General features: G+C 39.9%; 1 protein-coding gene across 4 annotated transcripts in view; it reads left to right on the forward strand.

Annotated features, from left to right (window-relative positions):
• Positions 1 to 2,259: 2,259 nt before the first annotated feature.
• Positions 2,260 to 27,407, forward strand: part of Nrp1 (neuropilin 1) — a 139,683-nt gene continuing 114,535 nt past the window's right edge. For all 4 annotated transcript variants that reach the window (XM_076832093.1, XM_076832095.1, XM_076832094.1 and 1 more), the window contains exons 1-2: positions 2,260 to 2,628; positions 6,105 to 6,279. In XM_076832093.1, coding sequence (XP_076688208.1) covers positions 2,556 to 2,628; positions 6,105 to 6,279 — 248 coding nt within the window. In that variant the 5' untranslated portion in view covers positions 2,260 to 2,555. The remainder of the gene's footprint in view (positions 2,629 to 6,104; positions 6,280 to 27,407) is intronic.

Raw genomic sequence — 27,407 nt, forward strand, 5'->3', positions numbered from 1 at the left:
GAGAGGCGCCCGTGCCTCCGAGCCCAGGACTTAGGTCGCTCGGGTCACCCTAAATGTGACGATGCCCTCGACCCGCACAGCTGGAACTGGCGGGGCTGCGCCAGGTTAAGGAGGACGGCGGAAGGCTGTTGTGTGTGCGGGTCGTAACCAGGCGCCCGGGCTTTACTCCGCGGCGCTGGCTCCCCTGAGTCTGTGCTGGGCGCGGCTGGCGTCCCCGCCTCGCTTCCAGTTAGCCCTCCAGCTCCAGCCCAGGGCTGCCCTCGGCCCCGCCACGATCCCTTCCGCTCGCCCGGGGCTTTTGACCCCCGGCCTTTCTGTGAGCCCTTCCCACCGCGCCTCTCCGGAGTGAAAGCGGTTGAGGAGGAAAGTGCTGAGGGAAAGGAAGCGCTCGGGGACTGGACAGGCTCGTGGCGCCCAGAGGGCAGAGTCTCCAGCTTTGCAGGTTGGCGGCTGGGTATCAGGGACTCCGGCACTAGAGAAAGAAGGCTCGACCCGCAGCAGAAGAGCGGCGAGTGCGGACGCCCAGAGTGCAACTCGGCACCGCCCGGAGCCCTCCTGCACCCTGAAGGGCACGCGTCACCACGCCCAGCCGAGATAGGCGAGAGCCTGGCCAGAGGCTTGCGCGCCTTGGGCGTCCTTTCTCCCTGCATGACCCTAGTTCTTTCGCCAAAACCTTTGACCAGTCTCCTTGCAAACATTGCTAATTCTCCTTTGCCAGCTCTTTGCACCAGGTAGGATGTAGGCTCTGCTTTAGAGGTGTGTACATAAACGCCATTTCCCAGAAGACCTATGACCTTTTCACCTCCCCAAAACTCCTTCAGAGGGGGGTCCGTGGGCATTTAGCCCTGTTAGTGCCTGATCAGTGCCCACAACCTGTTTGTTCCCTGAATTATCCTTGCTATTCATATCCGCATACGCCTCCAGCAGCAGTTCCCGGAAAGCCCTCGGGGATGGAACTGGGGGGCGTCCAGCAGCAACGAAGGACGCGCAGCAGTGGGAGGGCGGTGGGCCAGAGCTTTGAGGCCAGCCTATGTCATTGCCTGTGGCCGGGAGAAGGCACTGTGAGGGCCCTGTAAAGATTACCTCTCTCTGTCACTCTTCTCCCTCCCTTGGGATGCACAGAAAAGGGCCACCCGATTCCTAATTTCCAATTCCCTGGAGCTCCTGGGCTCTGAAACAAGCGAGGCTGGACAGTGCCTGGCGGCGGCTGCCCCCTAGTTAAAAAGTCCAACACCTCCCACCCTCTGACCCAGAGAGAAGAGCACCAGATCTCGGGGAACCATGAAGTCCGCAGCACGCGGAGGGCACCCGGGCGCTATTGACCCCCAGCCGGGAGCTCCTTGCCGGGCAGGGAGGCAGAGTGAGTGAGGCTGAAGCCGGGCTTGGCCCGGCGGGGCGGTCTGACACGGCTTTACGTGGCGGAGACACTGCCTCCGCTCGTTCGCTCGTTCCACTCAGTGGTGCATCTCTCGGTCTAACCAGGTTTCTCCTTTTGGCCCTGTAATCCCGACCTGAGGTGGCCAGGGGCGCGGGCTACTTTCTACCACAAGTCTCAGGTTGGCACGGTGGGGAGTGACAGGGGGTTGGCACCACTCTCCTCACCGCCGCGGCCACGGGCCCGGATTTAGAGTTTCGAGAAGCAGCCGCCACCTCCCGGGCACTCCTCTCTTCACCGCCGCAAGATCCTCGCCTCCCAGAGCTGCCCAGCTCTCCCCCCGGGGTTCCAAGCCAGTACGCCAAGGTAGGCCAGCCTGAGGCTGGCAGCGATCTTGATGCCCCTTACTGAAACACACACATCCTCACGCCCTGGGCGCAGACTCCTAGAGCCTTTCTTCCCGTGGAGATCCCTGCAGGGCCTCCAGAGAGACAGACAGACGGACAGGGAAAGCACACCGAGAGAAACTTGTTCCTCCCAGTCTCCTGTCAGGCAATTACTGGCGAGCCTGTGCGGGGAGAGGGGAGGGAGGAAGCGAGGGACGGGCTCCAGGAGGGGAGGGGGAGGACGGAGCAGTGGGGGAGGCGGGGGTGCAGTTGGTGAAACTCCTCTGTCTCCCGCTCATCTTTTCATTGCTTGCTCCTCTCCTTCCCGCAGACAACCCGGACCTCCCCTGGGCGCCAGCTCCTCGGCTCCAACCGGTCCAGAAACAAACCGGATTTTTTTTTTTTTCCTTCTGGAAATTGGCTTTGGTGTACGTCGCCCTACCTCCCTCCTTCCTCCCCCTCCCAGCTCCTTTTTTTTTTTTTTTTTTTTTTTTTTTTTTTTTTTTGAGACATGGCCCGGGCAGTGGCTCCTGGAAGAGGAACAAGTGTGGGAAAAGGGAGAGGAAACCGGAGCTAAATGACAGGATGCAGGCGACTTGAGACACAAAAAGAGACGCGTTTCTCCCGAATCAAGGCATTGCCTCGCTGCTTTCCTTTCCCCAAGACGGACTGAGGATTTTACGGCTCTAGGAGGAGTTGGAGCGCTTCGGATTGGTTAGATTCCCCTCTTTGCTGTGCTTTCCCCGGCACGTTCTCGTTCTCCCGCGTGTGCCTGGGGATCCGGCGAAGGGAGGATGGAGAGGGGGCTGCCGCTCCTCTGCGCAGCGCTTGCCCTCGCCCTCGCCCTGACCAGCGCTTTTCGCAACGGTAAGTGACAGGCGGAGGCGCGTGTGACAGCGCGGTGCCCCGGGCTTCCCAGCTGCCCGCGTCCTGCCTGGATTCGGCTTCCCGCCTCAGCTACGCGACTCACGCAGAGCTGCCTTGAGCGTCCAGGAATAACCACCTCCCGGGCGTAGGAAACTTTTATCTGGGCGGAGAAATAAAGAAATAAGATCAGTCGGTTTAGGGCAGGAGGATTCCAGGTCCTCTGGCTCCCTCCTGAACTTGGTTGTTTGGCTGTGGGGGTTTTCCTGCGGAGCTGGAGGTAGGCAGAGCTGCCTACCTTCCCAGATCAGCACACCAATTATCTTAATAATGTTTCCTCCCAAAGGCAATTAAATGAGACTCCTTTCAAAAATCTGATAGCTGTTGAAAGTTAATGAACACTTTTCCCGGAGAACTTCCTGGTTCTCTTTCAGTTTCCTTAAACTGTTTCCTCTGGTGGGCGATTGCAAGAGATAGCGGTTTGTCTTGTCTGTTGCTAGAACTCCCCCGCCTTTGTAAATCGTCCCTGGTCCATCCGCACTATGAATGAAAGTTACATAGTGTCAATAAAGGAGTCTGATATATACAGTGTAAGTCACCAGCATATCTGAAAATCCCCAACCTAGTTGCCGCTTTCACTTCGCTTTTAAAACCACTCACTGTTAAGTAAATGAAAGACTAGGGTATAAGCAGTACCATGTAACCTAAATAATGTGTTTTAAAATATGATCTGGTTGTAAGCATGTTCGATTTACACTGTAAAGTAGGAGAGAGAGAGAGAGAGAGAGAGAGAGAGAGAGAGAGAGCATGAAATATCTTTACAGTAAATCTTCAGCAATTATTATTAACTAATGATCAAATATTTACTTTTGTCTGGCTTGGATTTCAATCAAAGTAATTAGAAGCAAAGAACATCCACTGCTTACTATAGTATATTGTTTTAATAAGAGACTGCAAGTGGAGAGGCTCATAGCAAGAGGAATTTAAATCACGTCTTTATGATGGAAGTTAATCTCTCTAATGTGCTTTTTCCTTGAGGTTTTGTGATTTAAGCAATAGATTCCCCCTGCACCCAGAGGTAACAAGCAGTGTTCTAATAGATAAGCAAAAAAAAAAAAAAGTGAAAGTGGATGGAGCTCAATTTATTAATGAACCTAAGTTGGAGGCATCTTTGTGTAATCTGGCAGGGAAGCAAACACTCAAAAAATTGTGAATGTGGAGTTCAATTTATTAATGAACCTGAGTTCGTGGCATCTTTGTATAATGTGGAGGGAATAAAATAACATTCCCTTCCAACTGAACGAGCTCAATGGTTAAACTTTTAAAATTATAGCAATCTACCCTATATCCTACACAACTCCTGATATTACATTTATAGTGGGGGTGGTTCACAAGATGGATTTGAAAGCTAGCTCAAAGAGATTTTACATTCTGAACTACACACACACACACACACACACACACACACACACACTTCTTAATTTCCTTAGCAGAAATCTGGGGAATGCTGAGAATCTGGGCTTTAGTCAGTGAGCTTGACTAGCTAAAGCCATATTGCTCTGCTTGAAGTGACCAGAGCCAGTAAATGCCTCAGTAAGTTAGCAGTCCTCCTAAAGCCATGTCCACCTCCTCCGAGTACCAGTGACTGCTAAATTAATTCATTAACCTTATTTAGGACTAATGGTCTACAGTCATTAGAAATTGCTCTTTCTTAATCAACTGTTAGAGAGATTTAACAGAGCCAGGGAGTCTAGCAGTCCACATTATCTTATTACACTGTCACTTTCTCAGAAGTCACAGATTAAAGAGCTCTGGTGTGGTACCAAGTCCACCTAAATGTCTTCTGAAGTGACTCTGTCGAGTGACTAGAAGCAGTGCTGTTTTATGTCACTCTTCTAACAGATGCCAGACACTGCCATGATGTTTGTACAGAGCTGGAGGAGACTTAATGAGACAGGTTCACTTTCCAAGTTTTCTACACATTTAAAATAATGCACGAGTCTCAGTAGAATCACGTAACAGAGTCCAGTATGATCATTAGCTGAGATTCTGAACGCCAGTTGCAACATCATTTCTTCTTGGCAAACCTAAAGCTTTTAAAAGCCAATGCAAAGGAAACCAGTATAAGACTATCCCCAATCTAAGAAACAAAGTCAGAAACATCTAGCAAATGAAGAAAACAATATAATTTATATTGTCTTCTTTTTAATTTATGGGAAATGACTTCTGTAATGCATGTAGCTTTATGCATTTTTGATGTGCACTTCATCTTTCATTTCCATTTGACCTGGTTTTCCTGTAATAAAATTCTGTAGATTTATAAATTCATGCTGAGAGCAAAGAATGCCATTCTCTTTCCACAGGGAATCTATTAGATGCAATATTAAAATCTATATATACCATTACTGAATATTTGTGATTGATAGGCTTATATATTTCACTGCTTTCATACCTGTTCTTCTTACATAGTTTATGCACCAAATTTTTATTGCTTAAAATTAAGCATCAATAAATGTGGCAGCATTCCAGGCCGAGGCTCTCCAGTATGAAATTCATCATAAAAAGTGACAATAGGGATCTATGCTGAACAATAAACCAACCCAGAGACTGGTTTATTTGGCTCTCGGTGAATCACTTCAGCATTTTTTTTTTTTTAAATGAGGACTCAAAACTAGTTAGCTCACCTTTTCCAGAAATGAGAATGTGGCTCACTCTATGTGAGCCACAGACATCAATGTGGTGGGGATTTTTTCCTCCTCCAACATTTAGGTAATTAGAATTAATGCTTTGTGGCTATTTATTTTTCTTTCTGCCCCATTGCTTTGATCTGGCCTCCAAGCCAGAGCAACTTGGAGAAGTAAAGCAGAATTATTTCTGCTTCACCAACTATACTTTGTTCTCTGTTGATTTGGATCTCAGGAGGAGAGATAACTCAAAATCACTCAGATTTATGGGCAGATAAAACAACAACAAAAAGGGGTTTGGCTTTAAGCCAATCAAAGTCTTGGAGGACAATCCCCACTGATCAATGACATAGACCAGGCTTATCATCAAAAAGGAACACAAGGGGTCGAACAGCTTCTTTTAGTCACCTTCCACTTAGAACTTGCTACTTAATGTGATTACACTTCTTGGGGGATAATTAGGTCTAGCAGAAGCTCCCAGGGGACCATGTTAACATCAATTGAGGGGATTTAATGTTTTTAATGCTAGAAGACCTTTTTCTTGGGCAGAAACTTTGGGGGTGGAGAGAGTATTCTCAAATCTCAATTTGCTTCTGCGGGAGCCAACCTCCCTGAGATCAAAGAGTGTTCCTTAGTGGAGTGTTGCTCTCAGGGCCACCTGAGGACTTGTGGGGACCTCTTGGAGTTCCCTTGAAAAAGTTATGGAATGTTTATTAACTGTTAATGTATATATAAAACTAAAATACCTAACTGATTGTCAGGGAGAGCTCTACTAAAATGTTATATTTATTACAGATAAATGTGGCGGTACTATAAAAATTGAAAGCCCGGGGTACCTTACATCTCCCGGTTATCCTCATTCTTATCACCCGAGCGAAAAATGTGAATGGCTGATTCAGGCACCGGACCAATACCAGAGAATTATGATCAACTTCAACCCTCACTTCGATTTGGAGGACAGAGACTGCAAGTGAGTGAAAACGTGTTTGAACAGGGCACCACAGCACCATCTAGTGGTCTTGCATGTCCACGGGGGAAATCCTGTGCAGTAAAATGTAGGATATAAATGGATCCAGAAGGGATTCCAATCTAGGCCAGATCATTTGTCTATGGTATAGAAACTAAATTATGTTTCTGAGTTCCTAAAACTAGAAAGATGATGTTTAAAGTCTAATCGCTCATACTATTTCCTGTTAACACTTTTGTTTTTGGAAATCTTTTAAGAAATGTGTATGTGTGGATCTTTTCTTTCTGGAAAGGACTTGGAGAACTAGAAAGTCAAACTTCTGCTTATATTTTTATTAAACATCATGGGTCACAGAACACACTATCCACAGATGGCTGGGGTTGCACATTTTTAAAACAAATTTGTGACACTTGATACAATGTAAGAACTGCATTTTCTTATTGAATTTGACATGGAAAAAAGCAAATTGTCATTGAATCAAAGTCAAAGTGTATAGGATCAATAAAATGAGGGTTTTTAAAAAATGGTAGATTAATGACTGAAAGACTTCATGAAAAGTGCTAGAAAATAATTAAGGTACAGTGAATATAATGAGAACCCAAATATACCTATTTTTCATCTATTGTCCTCTCTCCTTCTATTGTTAAATTATTAAACATCACTTTGTCATATTTTGCTATTACAAATACACTTTTCTATAGAGAAGCCCAAAGTATACTTTTTCACTTTATTTGAAAATACTAGTGTGTTGATGTTGCTTTCCACAGTATGGAAATTATGTTTTCACATTGCATGTGTAAGTCCATTCAGATCCATTTTTGCTAGTCTCTCTTGTTGTTCAGCACACCAACTGTCCATCTTGTCCATGTAATTCCATTCTGCTACACTAAACATGGTGTAGTCCCCAGAAACTTGAACCTGCATAGCGATCTTATGAAGTTTATATGTGTATATATGAGCAGTATTATCAGAGGAAAATAATTTCTTTAAATCTCAATTCTAAAATATTCCTCAGGGACTTGTTTTTGCAAGTTTTAAAATGGGTCACTTTGATTTAATCATATAACAGTGTCTATAAGCTACTACTTCATTGAACACAAACATTATCATAGAGGCATATTCATTATTAAAATATTCTATCTGCACATACTTCATTTTAGGAAAGAATAGAATAATGTGAAAATATTCCCACCTGTAGGAAGTATACAGCAACCTGTTGAGTTGGTAGAGTAAACTCTCTGTGGTCAAGGAAATTAAGTCATCTGGTTAATTCAACAATTTGGTGTCTGGAGAATTAGTATACAAGCATAGACTGATAATCGGTTTCTAAATAATCAGCATATATTACAATGCAATAAAATTATGCTGATTCCAATTTAATCTTTATTCTGTGATTCAAAAATTCTTCAGGGCCTAGTGTTGATTTTTCAATTTTGTGTGGAAATTGCCATTAATAGAGTGTTCCAATGACTACTAGGAAACAGGGGGTCCGTCGTATTTTCTTTTTCTTTTCCACGAATTCTGTGTGTGTATGTGTGTGTTGCTTGAGATTGAACCCAGGGCCTAACACATGTTAGGAAAGCACTCTACCACTGAGTTATACCCCTTTGTCAACCACATATACAACCTGGAGACTTGTCTTCTATTTTAATTAATTAATTTTTGCTTTTTGACAATGCTTTAACTGCTACAGGAGATATTTTTAAGAAACTCTGGTAAAACATATTTTTAAGAAAATTGGGTAAAACCAAAAAAAAAATGAGGTGCTACTAGATTTCAATAAACTTATGTTTACTAATTCCTACTCAAGAAATTATGGCCATGTATATGTGTAATAGTATAATAAAGAATTTAAAATAATCACTAGTTATAAGCAGTGGTGTGCTGGTAAATGTTTAGCACTTGGCTCTTGGAAAGAGTTGACTCAAATTCTGAGTTATAACATTTGCTTCTTTCCATGGTCTAAATTCCCACCATGTGAACTCCTCATGAGATGTCATCATACACACACTTGAAAAGAGACATTCACAACTGGTTCTCGTGACCTAGTGCAAACCAGGTCCAGCACATAACTGGAGTAGAAGTTATAGAAGGCAAGCCAGTTGCATGAGTTAATTATGCAAAGTGCTTACAACAGTGTCTGGTGCACAGTAAACCGTAAATCATGATTTGTCATATGGGACAGGGGAGGGTGGGATTGGAGGATCATTGTTTTCATTTTAAAGATAACATAAAGGATGATGGTAATTTATAGAAAGACAATTTTAATGATATCAACAAGGTTTTAGAGAATGTAACATAACTAAGAAGATTGTTTCTGTAACAATCGAATGATGATGAGGTTTGCTTTGTGTTTTGTTTTTTTGTGAGGTTTTATTTGTTTGGTTGCTGTGGAGTAGAGTGGTTTCTTAGTTGTCCTAACTGAGGCTCTGTTTTCTGTGAAGCTGCCATCTCCTGGCCAGGGGTGAAAGTCTGATGAAGTCAATAGAGACTATGCTCATGGAAAATGTTTTGTGTCATATTTTGAAGTATATCTACCTGATCTTTTTAATCAAGAAAAATTCCAAGAGGATATAGGAAGACTGACTTTAGGCATTACCTTCACTGTCTTTTCAAGCGGATCCACATGACTCCTGGTCATTGTTGAGGTTGCAGTTGAGATTCTTCAAATGCGGCCCCAAACTTACCTCCTTTTGTAAGACTGTGAGAACTATCACAGCTTTCAAATTTACAGGTGATTAAAATTCCATAGAAAAAATGAAAATAACAGAACCTCTTTAAGTGACAAGTTTATAGAGTCCAATGTTTATTTTAGATGCCACAAAACATAGCCTTTGTTTTCCCCTTCTATTTTATTGGGGTGTTTTGTTGTTTTTGATTTGGAACTTGTTTGTAGTGTAAATTAGGTGACTTACAAAAATAAATGGTCAGTGACACAAAACTTGACTCAGTATATCACATTTAGAGAGCTGGTAAGCTTTTAGTTACCACTCCTATTAAGAAGAAGCTGTTTATCTTATTTGAGATAGTTAATATTTTACCCTGTTGCAGCTACAGTGTATGTCTAATAGTAGCAGAGAGTACTTGCAGTACTGATGTCACTATGTTACTAATAGGATAAAATGAAGTAACAGATACAAAAATTCTTTGAAAAGTGAAAAGCCGTCCACCAAATAAGTTTTTATCATTACTATGATGTCTTTAACAACTTGGTTATTGTTAGAACATTTGAAAATGTGAAACTAAGCATACGTCAAGCTGAATATATTGATCCATTAATGGGATGATTGCCATAAAATACACTCTTCATTTTCTCTTGAAATTGTCAGTATTTGTTCAGTCAACTTTCACTGTGAGAAAGCTCAAGAAATCAATTTCTTAGCACATTTCCTTATTGAGAAACATCCTTGAGATACAAATAAGTGATTTTCTTTCCCAGGGTGTAGAATGGCTAACATTATTAAATAGACTAGCTCAATAGTTCTGGAAGAAAAATATTTTTATTTAAAAATTTATTGTTTGGGTTATAATTATGAAAAGAAATCTTTTCGTGACTTCAACAGTATAGTGTATAGAGTTTTTCATGTGAATAGTGTTAAGACCAACCCAGTTCATAGGTAAACTATAAGCCCTTCTTTACAAAATGAATGTTAAATGTTCATGGTGGCTACGAAGGTGGGACATTTCCTCAGGGAAAGTAAACGTGTGAGTTATGTAGGATAGTTTGAAAATACAACAGTTGGTGTTGATGCCACTACTTAATCAGGCTCATCCTAAATAAACATCAAAATCATGATAATGTGACCCCTTCAGTTTTTTATTGAACAAAGTGTGCTGGTTAGTCAATCAATCAGCAGAACAACAGAGCATCTGTCCACAGGGCCAAACTAGGGTGAGGATTTCTATAGATATTGTTTTGTTGACGTACAAGAAAGCACTAGAGAATGTTCAGGGAAGACAAGGTGTTGAAGAAATGGATGATTTCTGTTTTTTGTATCAGCAAAATCCTGCATGCTTGTGAAGTGTGAAAGTACCGTGATAAGTCCAAAAGAAAGAAAAATGCGGAACAACTGAGTGTTTCTCAGAAAGAAATGTTCATGGTACACTGTAGATGGCTTCCAGTATTTACATGGAACTCGTTAGCCCTTCCTTCACTAAAGTTTTCTTCAGTGGTGAGGCAGACATCTTGGTTCTCATAAAACTTTATATCTGTATAATAAACAAGAATGTCATTGATACAGTAGTTAGAATTTATGAAACTTTTCCGGTTTCCCAGCCATGCAAACTATCAGCATGATAATTTATAATGGTTTGTGACAAATACTGCTGAGTAAAGAGGTGTGTGGTTACATTCAGATCATATGTCGTCATCTGGGGAGCAATAAAAATTTCACAGACATTGGGTTAAAAACATTAAGAAAATGAATGTGAAGCTCCCAAAAATTTTTTTTAAAAAGTCAAAAAAGGTAAGTAAAAAAACTTAATATATGTTTTTTTAAAATAACCTAAAAATAACCATTATTATGTTTTTTTCTATCGACAAGACTCTGACTTCAATGTGATTTGACAGTGTTAGTTAATAGCATAGTGTAGATGCTTTTCTTTCCATAATTTAAGATTTATAATCTCATTTTTGTGTAGACCAATAATAGGTGTGTTTTTCTTAATTCAGCTTATTCAAAGGAAGATTTCACTCTTGTAACTTCAAATGAAGTCTAATCACAGAGAAATTATAATTAAATAGAGATGATAATCAAGTTTGGGAATTTTATCAAAATAAATCACACATTGTTTCTTAAAGCTACTTTTCAAATTGCCTAAATTATCACAAACATTAAAACACTACTAATCTTCTTCATTTTCATGGAATATAAAGCCACTGAATGAAAATTAATCTGCCGTTAGTTTCTCAAATCTGATTATTCCTTCAAGTTTCATTTTACAGTGGTCACATAGTTATTTAAATGGTCATTTTGAGGCTACACATTCCTTTTTGTTGTTGTTTCTTTGAGTAATATTTTCTAATTTGATCCTTTCTCCCCCTTCTTTTGTTCGGCATGAGGATTTTTGTACTACTTTTATTTTTTAGATGTTGCATTAAAATACTGTTTATCTTGATTTTTGAAGTTTTTGGATTTTGTGTTGAAGGCAAGCGTCTCACTTTAGTCTTATATTTTAGAGCGTCACTTAGAATTTTTCTAAAAAACTCTTTGTTTTATGGCAAACATTGGGTAGTTTAAGACAAAATATTTCTTCATTTTCTATATAAAATGTAGAAGTGCATGTACTTATGATTAAAGTATAATATATTTAGAAAAAAATATATATATATAAAATATACAACCTAAATGTACAAGTTGATGTAAAATTGAAAGGTAAGCAAATGCATGTAACCAATACAGAAGCAGACTTTTCCATCTTCCAAAAAACCAGGGGAGTCTAATTTAGTCACTAACCTTTACCCTTCGGGGCAAGCCTAACTTGTGTGATTGCATTTGTATGAATTTCAAAATTGAACAAAACTCAAGCACAGTCTTAGGAGTCTGTGTGTGCTATGCTCTGAATGGAAACTGTGACTTTTTTTTTTTTTTGGAGTAGAAAAGAAAAACATATACTGTTCCCCTTCTGACAAAAGAGCAGAGTCCTACTGAAGCATTTTCTAATTCATTTCAGTGGCTACTGTAGGAATACCTTGTGTTTGTTTCATATACCACCGTTATGTTTAAATAGACAAAATGTTTTACCTGCTTTATATGCAAGGCAAATCCAGAAAACTCTTTCCTTATATTTTTCCTCATCTTTTCATTCTTGGTTTTGATCTTGGAAGACTTTGCTCTGTGGGCAAGCTAGGGGTGCTATCACCAAGCTCAATTCAACTGAACAAGTATTGGGTGGGTAAGAATAAACTCTTCTGGAATAACTGCTGGCCAATGTCTTACCACTTGCAGCATCCTTGGTTATTACTCAAGCAGATTATTATCTACTTTCTTCCTTTGTATTTTTTTCCTTAGCACTGATTTAATTTGAACAGAATCCTATGTGTTTAATAAAACTATTTTTTTTATTATTCTTTAGTCTAAGTAGTCACATTTGATCATAATAAATTTTGAGTGTGACAAGGTCACTTTGTCTTAGACATTTCTGTCATTTAAATGAAGCAACCTTTATGAGAAGCTAAAAGGAGAAGGTTATTTGATATTTTATCAAATTGAATCAACATGTGTATGACATTTCAAACCAGACTTCTTTTGGGGGTGCAGGTACTTAAGAATTGATTCAAGTGAGACATATGCCTTCAGCTGACATGCATATTCTCAGCTCCTTTCTTTCCAGTATAAAACTTAATATTCATGGGCATGATAACAGGCTTCAGCAAGAAGCACACACACCAACTCATATGTCCATGTAGAAGAGGCTAAAAAATAAACTTAACTAATTGCACTCGAAGTATCCATCAAGTCTGATAATTCAGCCCCCCCCACAAAAAAAAAAAAAAAAGACAAAATCAGTGTTCAGATCAGGTTCAAATGTCCCTTAATTGGATGTTTGTAATCAATCCTGATTGTAAGAATCAGTGATTTGGCAGTATGTAGCACTTCAAAGAAAGGTTTGTCCTGCTATTCTGTGTTTGATTAGCGTGTGTCTAATATCTAGGTCAATAACTACTGTCTTATGATTGAAATAATCCAGAGTCTTTGCAGGTAGTTTAGGAAATGGAGTGCATTTGTTCAGAACTCTACTAAATTCTAGGATGAGCAGATGGAAAATCAACCAACTTCTGGCTTCTGTCCATTCAGTTGCTTAAAGAGGTTCAAGTTCATTGGGGAGAACTTTTGCCTTACAACATGTTTTTCCTACTTTTCAAGCCTAAGTCTGTATCGCTGTATCTTATTTGGTCATTGTGGTTTTATTCCCCTTTAATTTAAATAATTATAGAATGTTTGGAAAGGAATGATGTTGAAGGGTTCTTACCACTGGGTCCTCAATATGTGCCCACCATGGTGCTAAGCACAGGGGCACATGATATCACTTAATCTTCCTGTCATACCTATTTTAGTGATGACAGCCCTGAGGATTGAAAAACCTAAATGCCCAAGTTCTCACCTTCTGAACCTTTCCACCTTTGTGGCCAAAGACATACTTGGAATGTGCCTTTTGAATGAGAGAATTTTCATGAAACGTTGCTGGATTATTTTTTTATTCAAATAGCCATCTTCCTCCATGAACTACCTCACATGAAAATTTAAACATAAACCAGCCACTTCTGAGGGAGAACTTAATTATTCAACTTTTGGTTCAGATTAAGTAAGCCCTTGTGTAAATGGTGCACAAAAATTTCCAACCAATTGGTGGTGATTTTCCACTCAATCAAAATTTGCATTAACTTAGAAATGGAAATCCCAGGTGAGAAATATCTAAATTCTGGTCCCTCTGGTTGATGGAGCTTGAAAACACAAAGCACATATAAATACACTATTTATTTAAAACCTGACAACCAAGGAGCACATGGATTGAATTTATACAACTGGTTAAAAGGACATATGAGATGCCAGCTGCACCCAGCACTTAGTTCCAGACCCAGAAGTAAGGTGTATTCCCTTCCAAGTGCTGCTCATTTTCTTAATCTCAGGAAAGTATAGCTTCTCTATTCCCCAAATTTTGATCTGGTACTCTCTGCTGTGGTTCTGTAAGGGTTAAGAGGGAGTGTTCGCTCAGGCACTGGGTTCCTATGAGAGGCAGAGGAGTGTTTTTTGAGAAAAAACAGATGCTGCGAAGTATTTTGTTTTTATCTGGGTAGATACTTTGTACAAGCAGCCAGGCCAGGTTGGAGGTGATTACTTGTAGCTTCTGTGATGGACTGGCATGTCACCAAGACAGCTTCCAGTCCCAGCCTGAAAGAGGATGCTAAATGTCTCATTATTCAAGTTCTTGAATTTCTTTAGAATAGACTGTGATGGCAAAGACCAATCTAGTCACAATTCAAAATCCTTGTCTGATTCTCCAACCAGTAGATACTATGTGCAAGGCAGCTATTATGCAGGATACAAGCTAACTGGGAAATAATGTGGAAAAAAATAAGATGTGAGTAAATATTTTAGTGTGAGGAAATAAATGTAAACATTTTTAAAGCATGAAACTCCCCAAAATAAAGAACGAATATACTTTTAATGCTAAAATAAAAGGCCCCCACATACTCCACAAGCTTGGTAGCATTTAAGCTCACTTGGTCTTGTAAGGAGTTGTGTTGGTTTTAGATGGATAAATTAGATTGATATTTTACCTTTTTTTGAAAAGATCTTTCAGTACTGGGAATTGAACACAGGATCTCACTCAGGCTAGGCAAGTGCTCTACCATGGGGCTATATTTCCAGTCATTTTTAAGATTTTATTTTGAGAAAGGATATAAGTTGCCCAGATTTATATCAAACTTACAATCCTCCTGCCGCAGCCTCCCAATAGCTGGGGTTCCAGGAAGGTGCTGTTATTCTTTTCTCTTTATTATCTTAGTTCATCCTTGTCTATCCATTCTTGAATAAATTAGAAAGTATACGCTTATTTGTTAAATGTTGTTATAGAAAAGATAATTAAAATAAAAGAAAATTAAAATTTCCGATTGATCCACTCTTTTGGAAAAATGGCAGCCAGTAAAAATGACAAATACCAATTAATTTGATGGTCTGCATCCCCCTCCCCCATAACACTGTATTTGCACATCCGGACTAACACCCATCTCCGAAGGTTCTCTATTCTAACTGTACCCGGTAAGCATTTGGTAGAATTCCACAAAGACAGTAGCTATGTTTTCTGTATGTCTCCACCCTTCACAATCCCAACAGAATGCTTTGCACACACTATGCACCAGTGTAATTCAACTAAACAACTGGCACTTTTCATTGACATGGAAACCTGGTATATGAAGAGTAGAAGTGAAAAAAAACCCCACATATTTCACTGAGAAGAGTCTGTGGTTTACAGTAGGCAATATGGAGAAGAGATCAGTAAAGTTCCACAGAAAGGATTAAAGGGGAAATTTTGGTAACTGCTCAAGGGCTGAGTGACAATCTTTCAGGTAGGACTTATGGAGGCTGCTCCCTGGACCTAAAGGCAGTAGCTGCATTTCTGCATCCAGAAAAATCTGGTCACATCCATCCCTAGCAGCTTCTTTCCTTCCACAGTGGGTAGCACAGAATTGTATTTTCACTAAGGGGTTCACTAAGTAGGCTGAGAGAAGGTTGAGGGTTTTGTTTTGTTTTGCTTTTTTAATCACTGATTAAAATTCCACCCCACCACCCACAGGAAAAGTTTTGCATTTTCCTTATCCTTTATTCCAATGCCAATTTCTTTGTCCATGAGGCTGGGAACACTGCTGATTAATAATTAGGATGTATTGGTTCAGTCCTCCACGGCACACCTGCCTTTCCTACTGTCCTAGCATCATATCTGATGTGTGTGCTAGTTCATTAACGCGAGCTGGGGATTCCTGATTATCAGGGGACTGTGTTCCCGGCTCCCTAGGAAAACGTGTTCTGGTGAAAATTAGGGACAAGGGTTATAATTGCACCTCTGCCATTCATTCCCATCTGTGAGACAGGAGATAGGTCATATGGACTAGGTCACAATTATATGAATGGCATAATTATGGCATAGTTAATGCTGCCACTCTGAGAAAGTCAACAAGTGCAGCTTGGCAAGGTGACACAAAGACCAGGATGCCTACTTCAAGGTCTGGCGGAGAGACACTACCTGCATGCAGCTTTTATTTCACCTTTTCTCCTTCTTTCTTTTTGAAGCAGTGCTGCTTTTCTTGTCTTGCCTGTCTCAGTAATTCAGTGTTGCTGAGATGCTGTAGGTGGAAGTGTCTTATGAACACAAGACAAATAAGTGAAACAAAGCCTAGGTATCACAGGAAGTGCATCCGCAGGGTTTGTTCCTTAAAATAAATTTAGACTGTAAACAATAACATCTGCATCCTCAGGAGTAGACACAAATATTTCAAAAGCACCATACATGCCCACAGTAAAGATAGCATCTAATGCTCAGCATGTGTTCAACCAACCAGCATTTCTGAATGTCCTTGCAATGAGTTGACTGTGTTATAATCACCATCTTCTAAAAATCTGGATGGGTGGAGTTTCTGGGAAATCTCATGGAAGATACTATCTCAGTGTCACAGACTTGATGGTAATAGCATGAATGACTTTAAGAAAAAAATCATTCTTTTCCCATGTACTTGTAAATATGCTCAGCACACTCCGAAAGTAAACCAGCCTGTGCTTGAAAAGCAAAGCAGTAGCCAATAGGATGGTGGTTACTCCAGAGGAAGATCAGTCTAAGTAGTATAACCAAATAGCAGCATTATGTCCATTTCCAAGAAAGGGGAAACACATGGATTTTTGTAGCATCCATTCATTGGGAAAGGCAACTGGGAAATAAGTATTTTTAAACTGATGGTACATAACATTCTATCCCTTTCCCTCTTCTTTTTTGTATCCCAAGGTCTTCTAGCCTTTTTATCTCTTTCTCCCATTTCTGGGTATGACAGACTCGACAACAGTGGTGGGGGGAATTCCCAGTGGTGACAAGCACGTTTTCAGGAAGGACCTTGGAATTATAACAGAGAAGAGATTACTATTTTAGTCCCTTCTCCCTGTTTTACCCTCATGAATAACCTTTGATGACATCAATGATGTCTGCAGCCCTTCAGAAGTACTCTGAGCTCTGTTTTCATTTGATGACTACAGGTGTGCCTGGGATATCCAGCAGAAGGGATTTGTTTTCCTTTTGGGGGAACCATTGTGGGCCTCCATGGGTCAAATGAATTCTGTCGGTCTTTCTTGTTCATGAGGAAAAGAATTCCTCCTTTGGCATTGTTAACCCTGTAATAAGTATTTCATCTCTCTCTCTTTCCTCTCACTGCCAAGAGTATCCTTATGGTGCTCCAAACCATTGGCCATAACTTGGCCCTCATTTCTTCAGCATTTGTGCAACTCTGTGCATAGCAGGCTGTTCGCCATCTATCAGAACTGCTGCTCCCCTACATCTCACAACACTGCACTTTTCCCCATCTCTCTGACTGCTTTTCTTTTACTTCTGCTTCTCTTCCAACACCAAAATACAGGATTTCCCAAGATTTTGCCTTTGCCCTGAATTTCTCCTCCTTGAATAACCTTTTTGATCTTAGTCTCTTGGCTTAGATAACACCTGAAATTTCTGGCCAGCCCCATATCTGACCTAATGGTTGGACTCAAATTTCCAAATACTTTCTGGATGATGTGGACTACCTAAATGATCGACCACATCTACATCTGAAAACAGTCACACTTTGCAGCTGCCCTTGCAAATGTTTTTCTCTTTTGCTTTTTCTCTTATTGATTCTTTCATTTCCTACTTATCTGAATTTGGGACTCTGGAACGTCTCCTGATTCCTGTTTGTCCCCACAATGCAGTCAGTTTAAAGGCCTTTAAATTACATATCGGCAATCTTTCTCCTGCCTTTTCTGTTCCATTTCTGCTGTAACCATCTAACTTTGAATGCGTCCTAGTCTGTCTCTGGTACTATTGCATCAGCTTCCTCAAAGGGCTTTTTCTTCCTTGTCCTCTGCTTAGAAACAGCCAGGTCCCCACACTTTGTCTTACGTTAGCCTTCGCTTCTCGAGGTCTTCCCCATGGTAGCTCCCACCTGTCTCTCTGGCCTTATTTCCTGGGGTTTCCCTGGGTCCCGATACTTTCAAACAGTCATCCTGTAGCTCTTCACACTCACCTACGCTTTTCCAAGGCTTAGACTGGTTTCTTCACAGGTATTTAAAGGCTATATGCCCTTTTTTTCAATAGAATGGAATGGAACTAGGATGGTGCTCAGTGTTTTGGCAGGGAGACACAGGTGTGTAGCAACGTTTTGAGGGGGAGACACAGGTGTATAAAGGGCCACACACCTATGTTTCCCTGTCAATGTTGCACAACATCCTAGTTCCATCTGAAATAATGCTTTCTTTCTAAAGCCATTTTTTAATTTTCTTGGGTAGGAAAGTCAGATTTTTATTTTGCCTTTAAAAACCTCTATTTCTGAAAGCCTGAATTTCTATCTATGAGTAACTAGTTAAATTTCCAAAACTTTCCATGCAAAGGTAATGCTTAACTGAGAGCTTTTCTTTCTCTCACAGTTATCTCCGTAATCTGTTTTGGAGTTAAAGAGATAAAATGTATTGACATTGTAAGCACATACCTTGATTGCTGAGTATTTTTTGACATCCCCACTACTCTTGGAACTTTGTGTCACAATCCTATAAACTCCGTCTATTGTATATTCATATCTGGGCTCACATCCAAACCACCTTTACATAAATTTAACACAAATAAAATTGAAAGCCTTCTTCCGTTCCAGCTGGCAACCTCAGTCAATGCACATGTGAACTTTGGAGCAGGCTTGCCAGAGAAGATGTACAAAGTGACCTTCTCTGTTAGAAAAGGTAACCTGGGCTGTATTTCTTGCAGAAAGGTGTAAATATGTCAATTCATACCACCAGGAAAATACCAAGACTCATGTCCTAGGGAAAGATTCTATCCAGAGAGGTGGTGACTTAGCTTGACCCGGGTGGCTGGAGTGGGGTGTCTGAAGTGGACAGCAGTGGGGTTCATCTGCCCACCTGGCTGATGCCCTTCCCACCGCAGCATGTCCTAAGGCCATGAGATACTGCAGGTGGTGTCAGCCCAGGAGGAAGACATGAAGCATTGGCACATGCACCACCACAACTACAAGAGGGAGTAATCTTGTCACTATAGTATTTTTATCTCACTCACTGGCTCCCCCAGGTCTTTCTCTCACACGTAGTTTTCTGGAATATTTCCAGATGTTTCTGTTAGACTCAAACAACAACAAAAAAGAAGAGTGCTGCCTCATTCTCTTAGCCCTTGTAGATCTGCAACCCCAGAACAGAATGACTTAGGGATAAACTTCTCTGTTTCTATGGAGATAAAAGATGAGCTGGGGCAGTAGCAGACACATGGCCTAACCAGACCCTTAGCTTATTCTGCTCTGGACCATTTTTCGGTTGACCATGTTCATAGTTCTCTTGAGACTTCCGTGGTTAATGGTGTAGCCCGTGGTGATGCTGTAGATAGTCACTGTGACCCTGAGTTCTGGAACTCGCCCCCCTCTGTGAGCTGTGTGACTCATGTGTTTCCTCTTTTCTGGCCTCTGTATTTTTACAGAGGAGAATCCTGTTGCCATAAAGCATCTTCCAAAGGTGTCTTCACGGCAGTTTAGCCTGGGTCATCTTTGGCCTTTGTTAAGCGCTGTCTCACCACCACCACATGACCACGCACACACCCTGATTTTTCTTTCTTCTTCTCTGGATCTACTACTTTATCCCTGCCTTTTCTATCTCGTCCTCTACCCCTTCCTATTCTCTTCTGTTTTCTTAAACTCTTTAATTTTAAACTTATACACTAAAAACAAAAGACTTGCACATATTAATGGGGTATCATGTGATGTTTTGATACATGGATATATTGTACAATCTTCAAATCATGGCAAACATATCTTTCTTTTCAAATATTTACCATTTCCTTGTGTGAAAACATTTCAGAATTCTTTCTTCTAGCTTTCTGAAATGTAGGATGCTGATGGAATAGGATGCTGATGGAATTGAAGAGTCACCCTCCTATTCAGTAGTGCACCAGGACTTCTTACCCACCATCCAGCTATAACTTAGTAGCCATCGACCAACCTTGCTCCTTCCTATTATTTCACCTGGACGCTTTTTTTTCCCTACTAGAGGTTGAAATCAGAGGTACTTTACCACTGAGCTACATCCCCAGGCCTTAGTTTTTAGATTGAAGCAGCATCTTGCTAAGTTACATAGGGCCTTGCAAGTTGCTGATGCTGTCGTTGAACTTGGAATCCTCTGGCCTCAGCCTTCTAAGTCCTAGGGATTGCAGGTGAACAATCATTTATGCAATCAGTTTATGTCAGTTTTCTACTCCTGAATTGTATCAGATATTGTACACTGTATTTTGTCAAGATCTATTCAAAGGCATCATCCCCTTTTTTACCTAGACCTCAATCTTACACATGATTACATTGTACCTAATCAGTTATTCAGAAGAACAGAGAATGTGGCCCTCAGACATACTTGTGCTGTTGTGGAATATAACATTTTCACTCTGGAGAGTCTATGTAGGAATGAGAGGTTTGGTCTTGAAATGTGATAAGCTGTGAGCCAAATTTTAGGTGTAATTTAATACAATATGCAGTTGATAACCTGAGTATTAACCTAAGCTCTTTTGATCACTAACACAAAAGTAGCTTTTACTTTATCTTTTTGTGCAACAAAACATTAAATTAGATTGTAAAGAATTGAAATTACATTGGAAAAAATATAAAGGTATGACAACAGGGATTTTGTTAATGAATCCCACCTCACTCTTTATGTCTCCAAGGCAGCGTACACCATGTAATAAGCTGTGTATCTATTTGTAAAACAGCCTCAAATTAAGGAGCTTATTCGGATGCCATTGTAAAAATAATTTTCCGAAATTGTGGTCTATCAACAGGAGATAAGATGGCACTTTGTTGTCGCCTGCCGAGGCCCATTATGAATATTGCATTTCAGAGGCAAATCACACTGTAAATACAATGTTCAGATTCATTTATTCCCACAATAGCATTTTTGCAAAGGTGCAATTTCATAATTTGACTTAGCATTGATAGCACATCATCATTTCAAAGCTCTTTATAACCACTGGTTAATTCACACTTCCTTGGGAAATTGTTTATTTGTTCCAAACCCATTTCTAAATGAAATAACTAAAATGCATAAAGATAAAGCAACTTTCTAAAGGCTAAACAAGGACAGAGAAGTGTTTAAAACTTGACTTCTTTCTAAGCTGATCCTTAGCACATCTGACTGGGCACTCCTAAACAATTGAATATAGATGTGTTACCAATCAAGATTAAAAAATCCTATTAATCATTCTATTACAGATATGTGCAGATAGATGCAAAAATAAAAAGACTGTGAAATGAATGAACATATTAATTGTACTTCCCTCTATTTGGTCCTCCTGAGTCATGTTTTCATTAAAGTGAATGATCAACCATGGACTAACAGCTAAAGTTATTTGGGTTATTCCCAGCATTAATTGGAAAATGTCTAGTATTTCCAAATACTCGGATAAAAAAAAAAAGAATTTGAACTGTCAACCCACATTATTCTTGTTATTACATCATTCCTGAGACTAACCTTGAGATTTAAACTATTCATGTTTCTTATCAATGTTGTTTTAGGGATTGCTTTATGTACTGAATATTATGCAAACCCTGAGATTGATGGATGGTGAACATGAGTTCACTGTTAAACATTCATCACAGAATATACTTAGAAAAAAATATATGCAGTAATAAATTCAGAACTTATGAACTTGGAACTTGGAGGAGACTTCAGGAATTCTCCCAAATGTTTTTGCTTGGGTCACCAAAATTTTTTCTCTGAAAATGTCAGCAGCTGCTTCCTATCAAATTCATTCATTCATTCAACAAGTATTTATTGACCACCAACGCTGTACTAATCACTATAATCATGATAGAGCAGTGAACAAAACAGACATTATTCCTTGCCCTCCTGGTCTTTCTGTTCTAGAAATAGAGTGATAAACAAAATAAATCTATTATTTAGGGTCTCTTCTCTGGGCTTCTCCCATGCCCTTCCAGCTTGCCGATCCTCATTATCTTCACCTGCAGTTGCAGAGTCAGGCCCTCTTGGGACCTGGATCTAGGTCTAAACAAGATGTATAAAGAATGTCTGGCTGAGGCAATTGTGGGCTGGGCATCCAGTTGGCTCCTGGTTGCTGGGGCTCTCTGTGTAACCCTCTACTGGGGTTCTACCCCTTGGCCAGGCTACTTTTGTTTCCCAAGTTCATTTTATCCCCAAACCCTGAATACCTGACTAGCATACGCTTATTCTTCACATCTGACACTCACGGAAAGGTCTAACTTCAGTTCTTGTCTTCTTCTCCTGTAACTGCAAGTCCAGTTAACCCTCTTTCACCTTCCTACCACTTACTGTGTGCTCAGCCCTCATCTCAAAGTGGGGAACTGAACAGCCAGCTGTCACTTTTCAGCGTTGGGTTGTAGTCTGGAAGGCCATGTTACTGACTTTTCGAGTGGCATAAATCATACCAAAAGATTAAAAGGAACCATGGAAATATTTTCTTCCTCATATCCCCAGCCAGGGTCCAAGAATAATAATTTTCAATAAATATTAATAACTAAAGGAAAGAGTAGGGTGCTTTATTTTACCAATCCATCTTCATCTGCTCCCACTGAAGACCCCCAGCCATTCTCTAAAGGTAAATAGCAGCAGTAGGACCAAAAAGAAACATCTCAAGGAGACATGGAAGAACTGACCCAATGATAGAATTTGAGAAGAGACATGGAGACAAGGATGTTAATGACTTTATGATGTCTCATCTTTGAGTCTGAAAGAACAGTTTACCAGTCACATAAACAGCAAAAAATCAAGACAAGCAGGTCTGATTTCAGACATTTTGAGATGTTTTGAGGCATTTTAGAAATGTTCAAAAAGAGCCAGCTGCAGTGGTGCACACCTGTAATCCCAGCAGCTCAGGAAGCTGAGGCAGGAGGATCTTGAGTTCAAAATCAGCTTCAGCAATGGCAAGGTGCTAAACAATTCAGTGAGACCCTGTCTCTAAATAAAATACAAAATAGGGCTGGGGATGTGGCTCAGTGGTCGAGTGCCTCTGAGTTCAATTCCCAGTACCAAAAAAAAAAAGAAGAAGGAGGAGGAGAAGGAGGAAAAAAGTTGAAAAAAAAAATGGATAGCATTTCTTAGAATGGCAAGAGCAGAGAAATAAAAGAAATAAGGGCCTTGAGAAAAAGTTACCTTCCTGCGATGGGTGTTCAAAGAAGAATGGTAGGGAGTTAAGAGAAAGTTGCCAGAGTTAGAATAGTAACTGGCTAAAATGAGCATTTCAAAAAGGGAGACATACTTTACCATATCAGACTGTAAAAATAAATTGTGGACATAGTAGATTCAGGAACTGGGCTCATGGGACTCTTGAGAAGGTGGTTTCACTCAGCTCTTGGGGCAATATATGCTACCACAAAGCATCGGGCATTGAATGCATGTGAAAAAACACAGACCATGACAGTTAAAAAAAAGAAAAGAAGAAATGACTTGCAATTACTTTGTATTTGGAAGAAATACACTTAAAACATTTTATTGTTTTCAAAGCAAGCTGATCAAGTTCAAATATGTTTCACAGAGCTGGGCATAGTGGTATACATTTGTAATCCCTGCTATTCAGGAGGCTAACATAGGAGGATCACAATTTAGAGGTCAGCCTCAGCAATTTAAAAAGACCCTGTCTCAAAATAAAAAATAAAAATGGCTGGGATGCATGCAGCTCAGTGGTAAAACACTTGCTTAGTATGTGCAAGGCCCTAAATTCAATCCCAGTTCCACAAAGAAAAAATAAAGTGTATGTTTAACCCTTTATCTTTGAGAGAAGGAGGGAAACTAGAATCAACTTACATATCTAGGTTTGGTACCACAAATAGGTTTGCTATCACATGGTACCCTTGATTTCTTAGCAGTGGCCATTTGTAATACCTTTGAGAGAATTGCTCAGAAAGGAGGTTCATAATGGATTGTGATGCCTGCTATGAACCTGAGGGGAAAATCATAGCATAAGCATCTCAAATCTACCATCTCTAATTCATATGCAGAGGTGACCTTTTTTGGAAATAGGCACACTACAGAATGGTAAGGAAGATGTTTATTTGGAATAAATATTTTTGTAAATTAAATAAAAGTGCATCTCTTTTTCTAGAGCATGGAGTTATCAGAAATAAATCTTAAAACATTGTTATCTAAGTCCAATGACAATTTGTTTCCTTGTTGTAAAACAAAGTCTAAAGTACATATTCTATCCCATCACTTTTTAAACATTTAAAAAGTTACTATTTTTAAGTTCTAAATAAAAATCTTCCCTGTGCTTTTGCAAATTCCTTATTTTGCACCACAATCATTTTATAGAGACATATACACACACAAAGGTTGCATATGTGCAATGGAACTATGCTGCATTTGTTCCCTAACATAAATATTTGAAAACTATAAGAAAATAAATCACCCACAACCCTACCACTCAAAGACAACTATGTATATTGTGTACTACAGTTTCTTTTCTTTGCATTTGGGAATAAGCATATATTTAAAAGACTGAGATAATTCCCTTACTAGATAGACAGCTTTTACCCTACCATTGTCTCTTAAAATGACATATTAAGCATTATATTAGACTCATAAATAATTTTCAAACTTGTCTTTTGTAAATCACATTGTCTTTTCAAAACAGTTATTTTTATTCAAGCTTCTTAGGGTCATTATAATGTTTTCAATCATTAAAAAAAGTACAAATATGTCAATGATGGGAGGAACAACTGTATGCAGCAGTCTTTATGTATTTTGGAATTTCTTCAGAAGAATGTTCTACAAGAATGGGGAGGGCCAAAGAATAGGACAGATGCAAATCACTCACTTGCTTTAGATGGCAACTCCTGGGGGTAGGAGAGGTTAGTAAAGTGTATGTTAAAACTGCATTTATGTTTTCAAAGAAATCGATAAAATTTTAATGATATAAACTGATATTTTAAATCAGGAATTAGCACACTTTTAGAAATAAGCTAGGCTCCACATATTTTAGGCTTTGCTGGCAAGATCATCTCTACCTCAGGTGTTCAACGCCACCATTAAAGAATGAGAATAGCCATAAATAAGAGGCACATAGATGAACATAGTTGTGTTCCAGTAAACCTTCATTTACACATAAAAGCAGTCAGGTTTGGTCCTCTATCTTTCGTTTGCTGACCTCTATCTTGATTGAAATCTCTGCTGTTTTGTAAAAACATCTGAATTTGTGGGTGTTGAGAATTGGGAACCAGGTTTACAGTGTTACCTTTATAAAGATTTGAGCCTGTGGAAGTCTGAATCCCAGTTATAATGTAGGGAAGGGAGGAAACCTGCTTTTGTTACAAAGTGATTTGGAAACTGAGCAAGGAAGCTATGAATCAGCCTGTTGTTTCAACATATGTAGAGTACGGAGAAGTCTATAAAGTCGGCTTCTGTCTGCCTCTGGCAGGCACCGGCAGCTCTGCCCCAGTCTTTTCTTCTTGTGCTTTGAGAAATTCACTCCAACTCCCACAAAATTGGCTGCATCCATGTACGCAAACTAATCTTATCTAATATTGATTCAGTCAAAGCCTCAGTCACTCATTAATCCCAGAATCTCCACACAATTCCTAGGAACACAAAGCTTGAAACTGGAAGGGGGAAAGAAAAAAAAAAAAAAAAACTCTGAGAAAGAACTTTGTTCTCATGTAACCTTCCCAACAGGAACTATTTTTCCCAGATGTTAAGCATACAATTGCTTTTCCTCAGGTGACCCTTTATAGAACAGCTAAAACTCATCATTGACTACCTTTAGCAAACATATGAAACACAAAGGAAATTAAACAAGTTATACTTTTCTAAACAATGTTCACCAAATTGTCAATTATTGTCAATTATCTCTCAAGGACATGTGTATCCTAACCATGGGCATAAACCATGTTTTACCATATTATTTTAGTGGTTGCTTGCCCCCCTGCTCCTTGTTCTGTTGTTGCTTCCAAAAGAACTTGGAATTCACACTCTTTATATCAAAATAGAGGGTGAGGAAAATTGCTTTCAATGACTACAGGCTGAATGGACACACGCACAGGCACACACACTAACACCCTTCTGAACCCAGAATGCAGAGGCAGCTGCCTGAGTAAATACTGTATTTGAGTCCAGCAGTGATTTTTATGCTTACCGTTCCAGCTTGATTTATTTATGTTGGACAAACAACGTGAACTGGATGTAGACAGCTCTCTGCCAACAAAAGAAGTGTGTTGGTGGACTAGCCCAAGCAAGCAACAAAGAGTTGGGAAAAGATGAATTTAACCTTTGCAAATTAATACAAACAACAAATTTCCTTCACATGCACGTGTGGATGCATGCACATGTACACACACACACCGCTGGAGTTGAACTTTTGGTTAGAAATATGTTGTTACTAAAAGACCTCAAATTGTGTTCCCATCATCATAAGCTTTTAGCTATGATGTACATTTTTTAAATGTATAGAATTTTATAAACACACATTTTATTTGGTAGCTAGTAGAAAAGATAGCTCCAGATTTGCACTCTAATCTCTGCATTTGGAGGATACAGAAGCAAGTTTGGGCAGTGAGGGACTTATACAGTGAGTGGGTCTATAGTGAGAACTTGGTTCTCAGGATTCCCAGGACCCTGATCTCCTCCTCAATCACACTTCCTCTTCAACCACGCTCCTCTTCCTGCTTTTTTTTTTTCCAGGTAGTGCATATTCATGATTTGGAATTTTGGGATGCATGCACCTCTTTTGTAACTAATCCTCCAGAGGGTTTATAACTTATTCTCTATCATCCTTATGGTACAGAATGGACCAAAGGATAGAAATTATAGTCCTAATATATCATGACAAACCTTCTAACTTTCATAAAATATTATTTCCCTGGGATGTTCAGGTTCAATGTCAAGGTATCTCCACTTGAGAGGGACCGAAATTTCTTAAAAATGTTTTCAGTAGATGATAAATGTTTGTGCAAATGCAGTTCAGCTCATTATAGTACTTGTTATCCACCTAAACACATGAGAGCAAACCTTCAGAACTGAGGTACAGCAGACCACCCGACATCTGGATTCACACTGCCCTTCCTGCGTGCTATGGATTGGTCCACTGTAATAGCACAGGGTGCTCTTATGTAGCCTGCCAGAGTACACAGTCACAGAGCACATCATTCTGTAGAAAATCATTCTTCAAAGACAAAGAACTGATTTGACTGTTTATGTTACTTTTGGTCAATCTGGTTGTACAGATGCTTTTGCTTTTGGGGTTCCATTGCATAGACTTAAGGCATGTGGTTTTCTACTCAGTTTCTACCCTGTCAATGGACTGCCTCAAAAAAGCAGTGCGCTCCCTTCTAACAGAAGCTTCAAAGCGGTGGCCAGATGCCATCTAAGCAGAGTACCATGCATTGCTGTGAA

This window comes from Callospermophilus lateralis, chromosome 13, assembly GCF_048772815.1.
Source record: "Callospermophilus lateralis isolate mCalLat2 chromosome 13, mCalLat2.hap1, whole genome shotgun sequence".
Classification (NCBI taxonomy): domain Eukaryota; kingdom Metazoa; phylum Chordata; class Mammalia; order Rodentia; family Sciuridae; genus Callospermophilus; species Callospermophilus lateralis.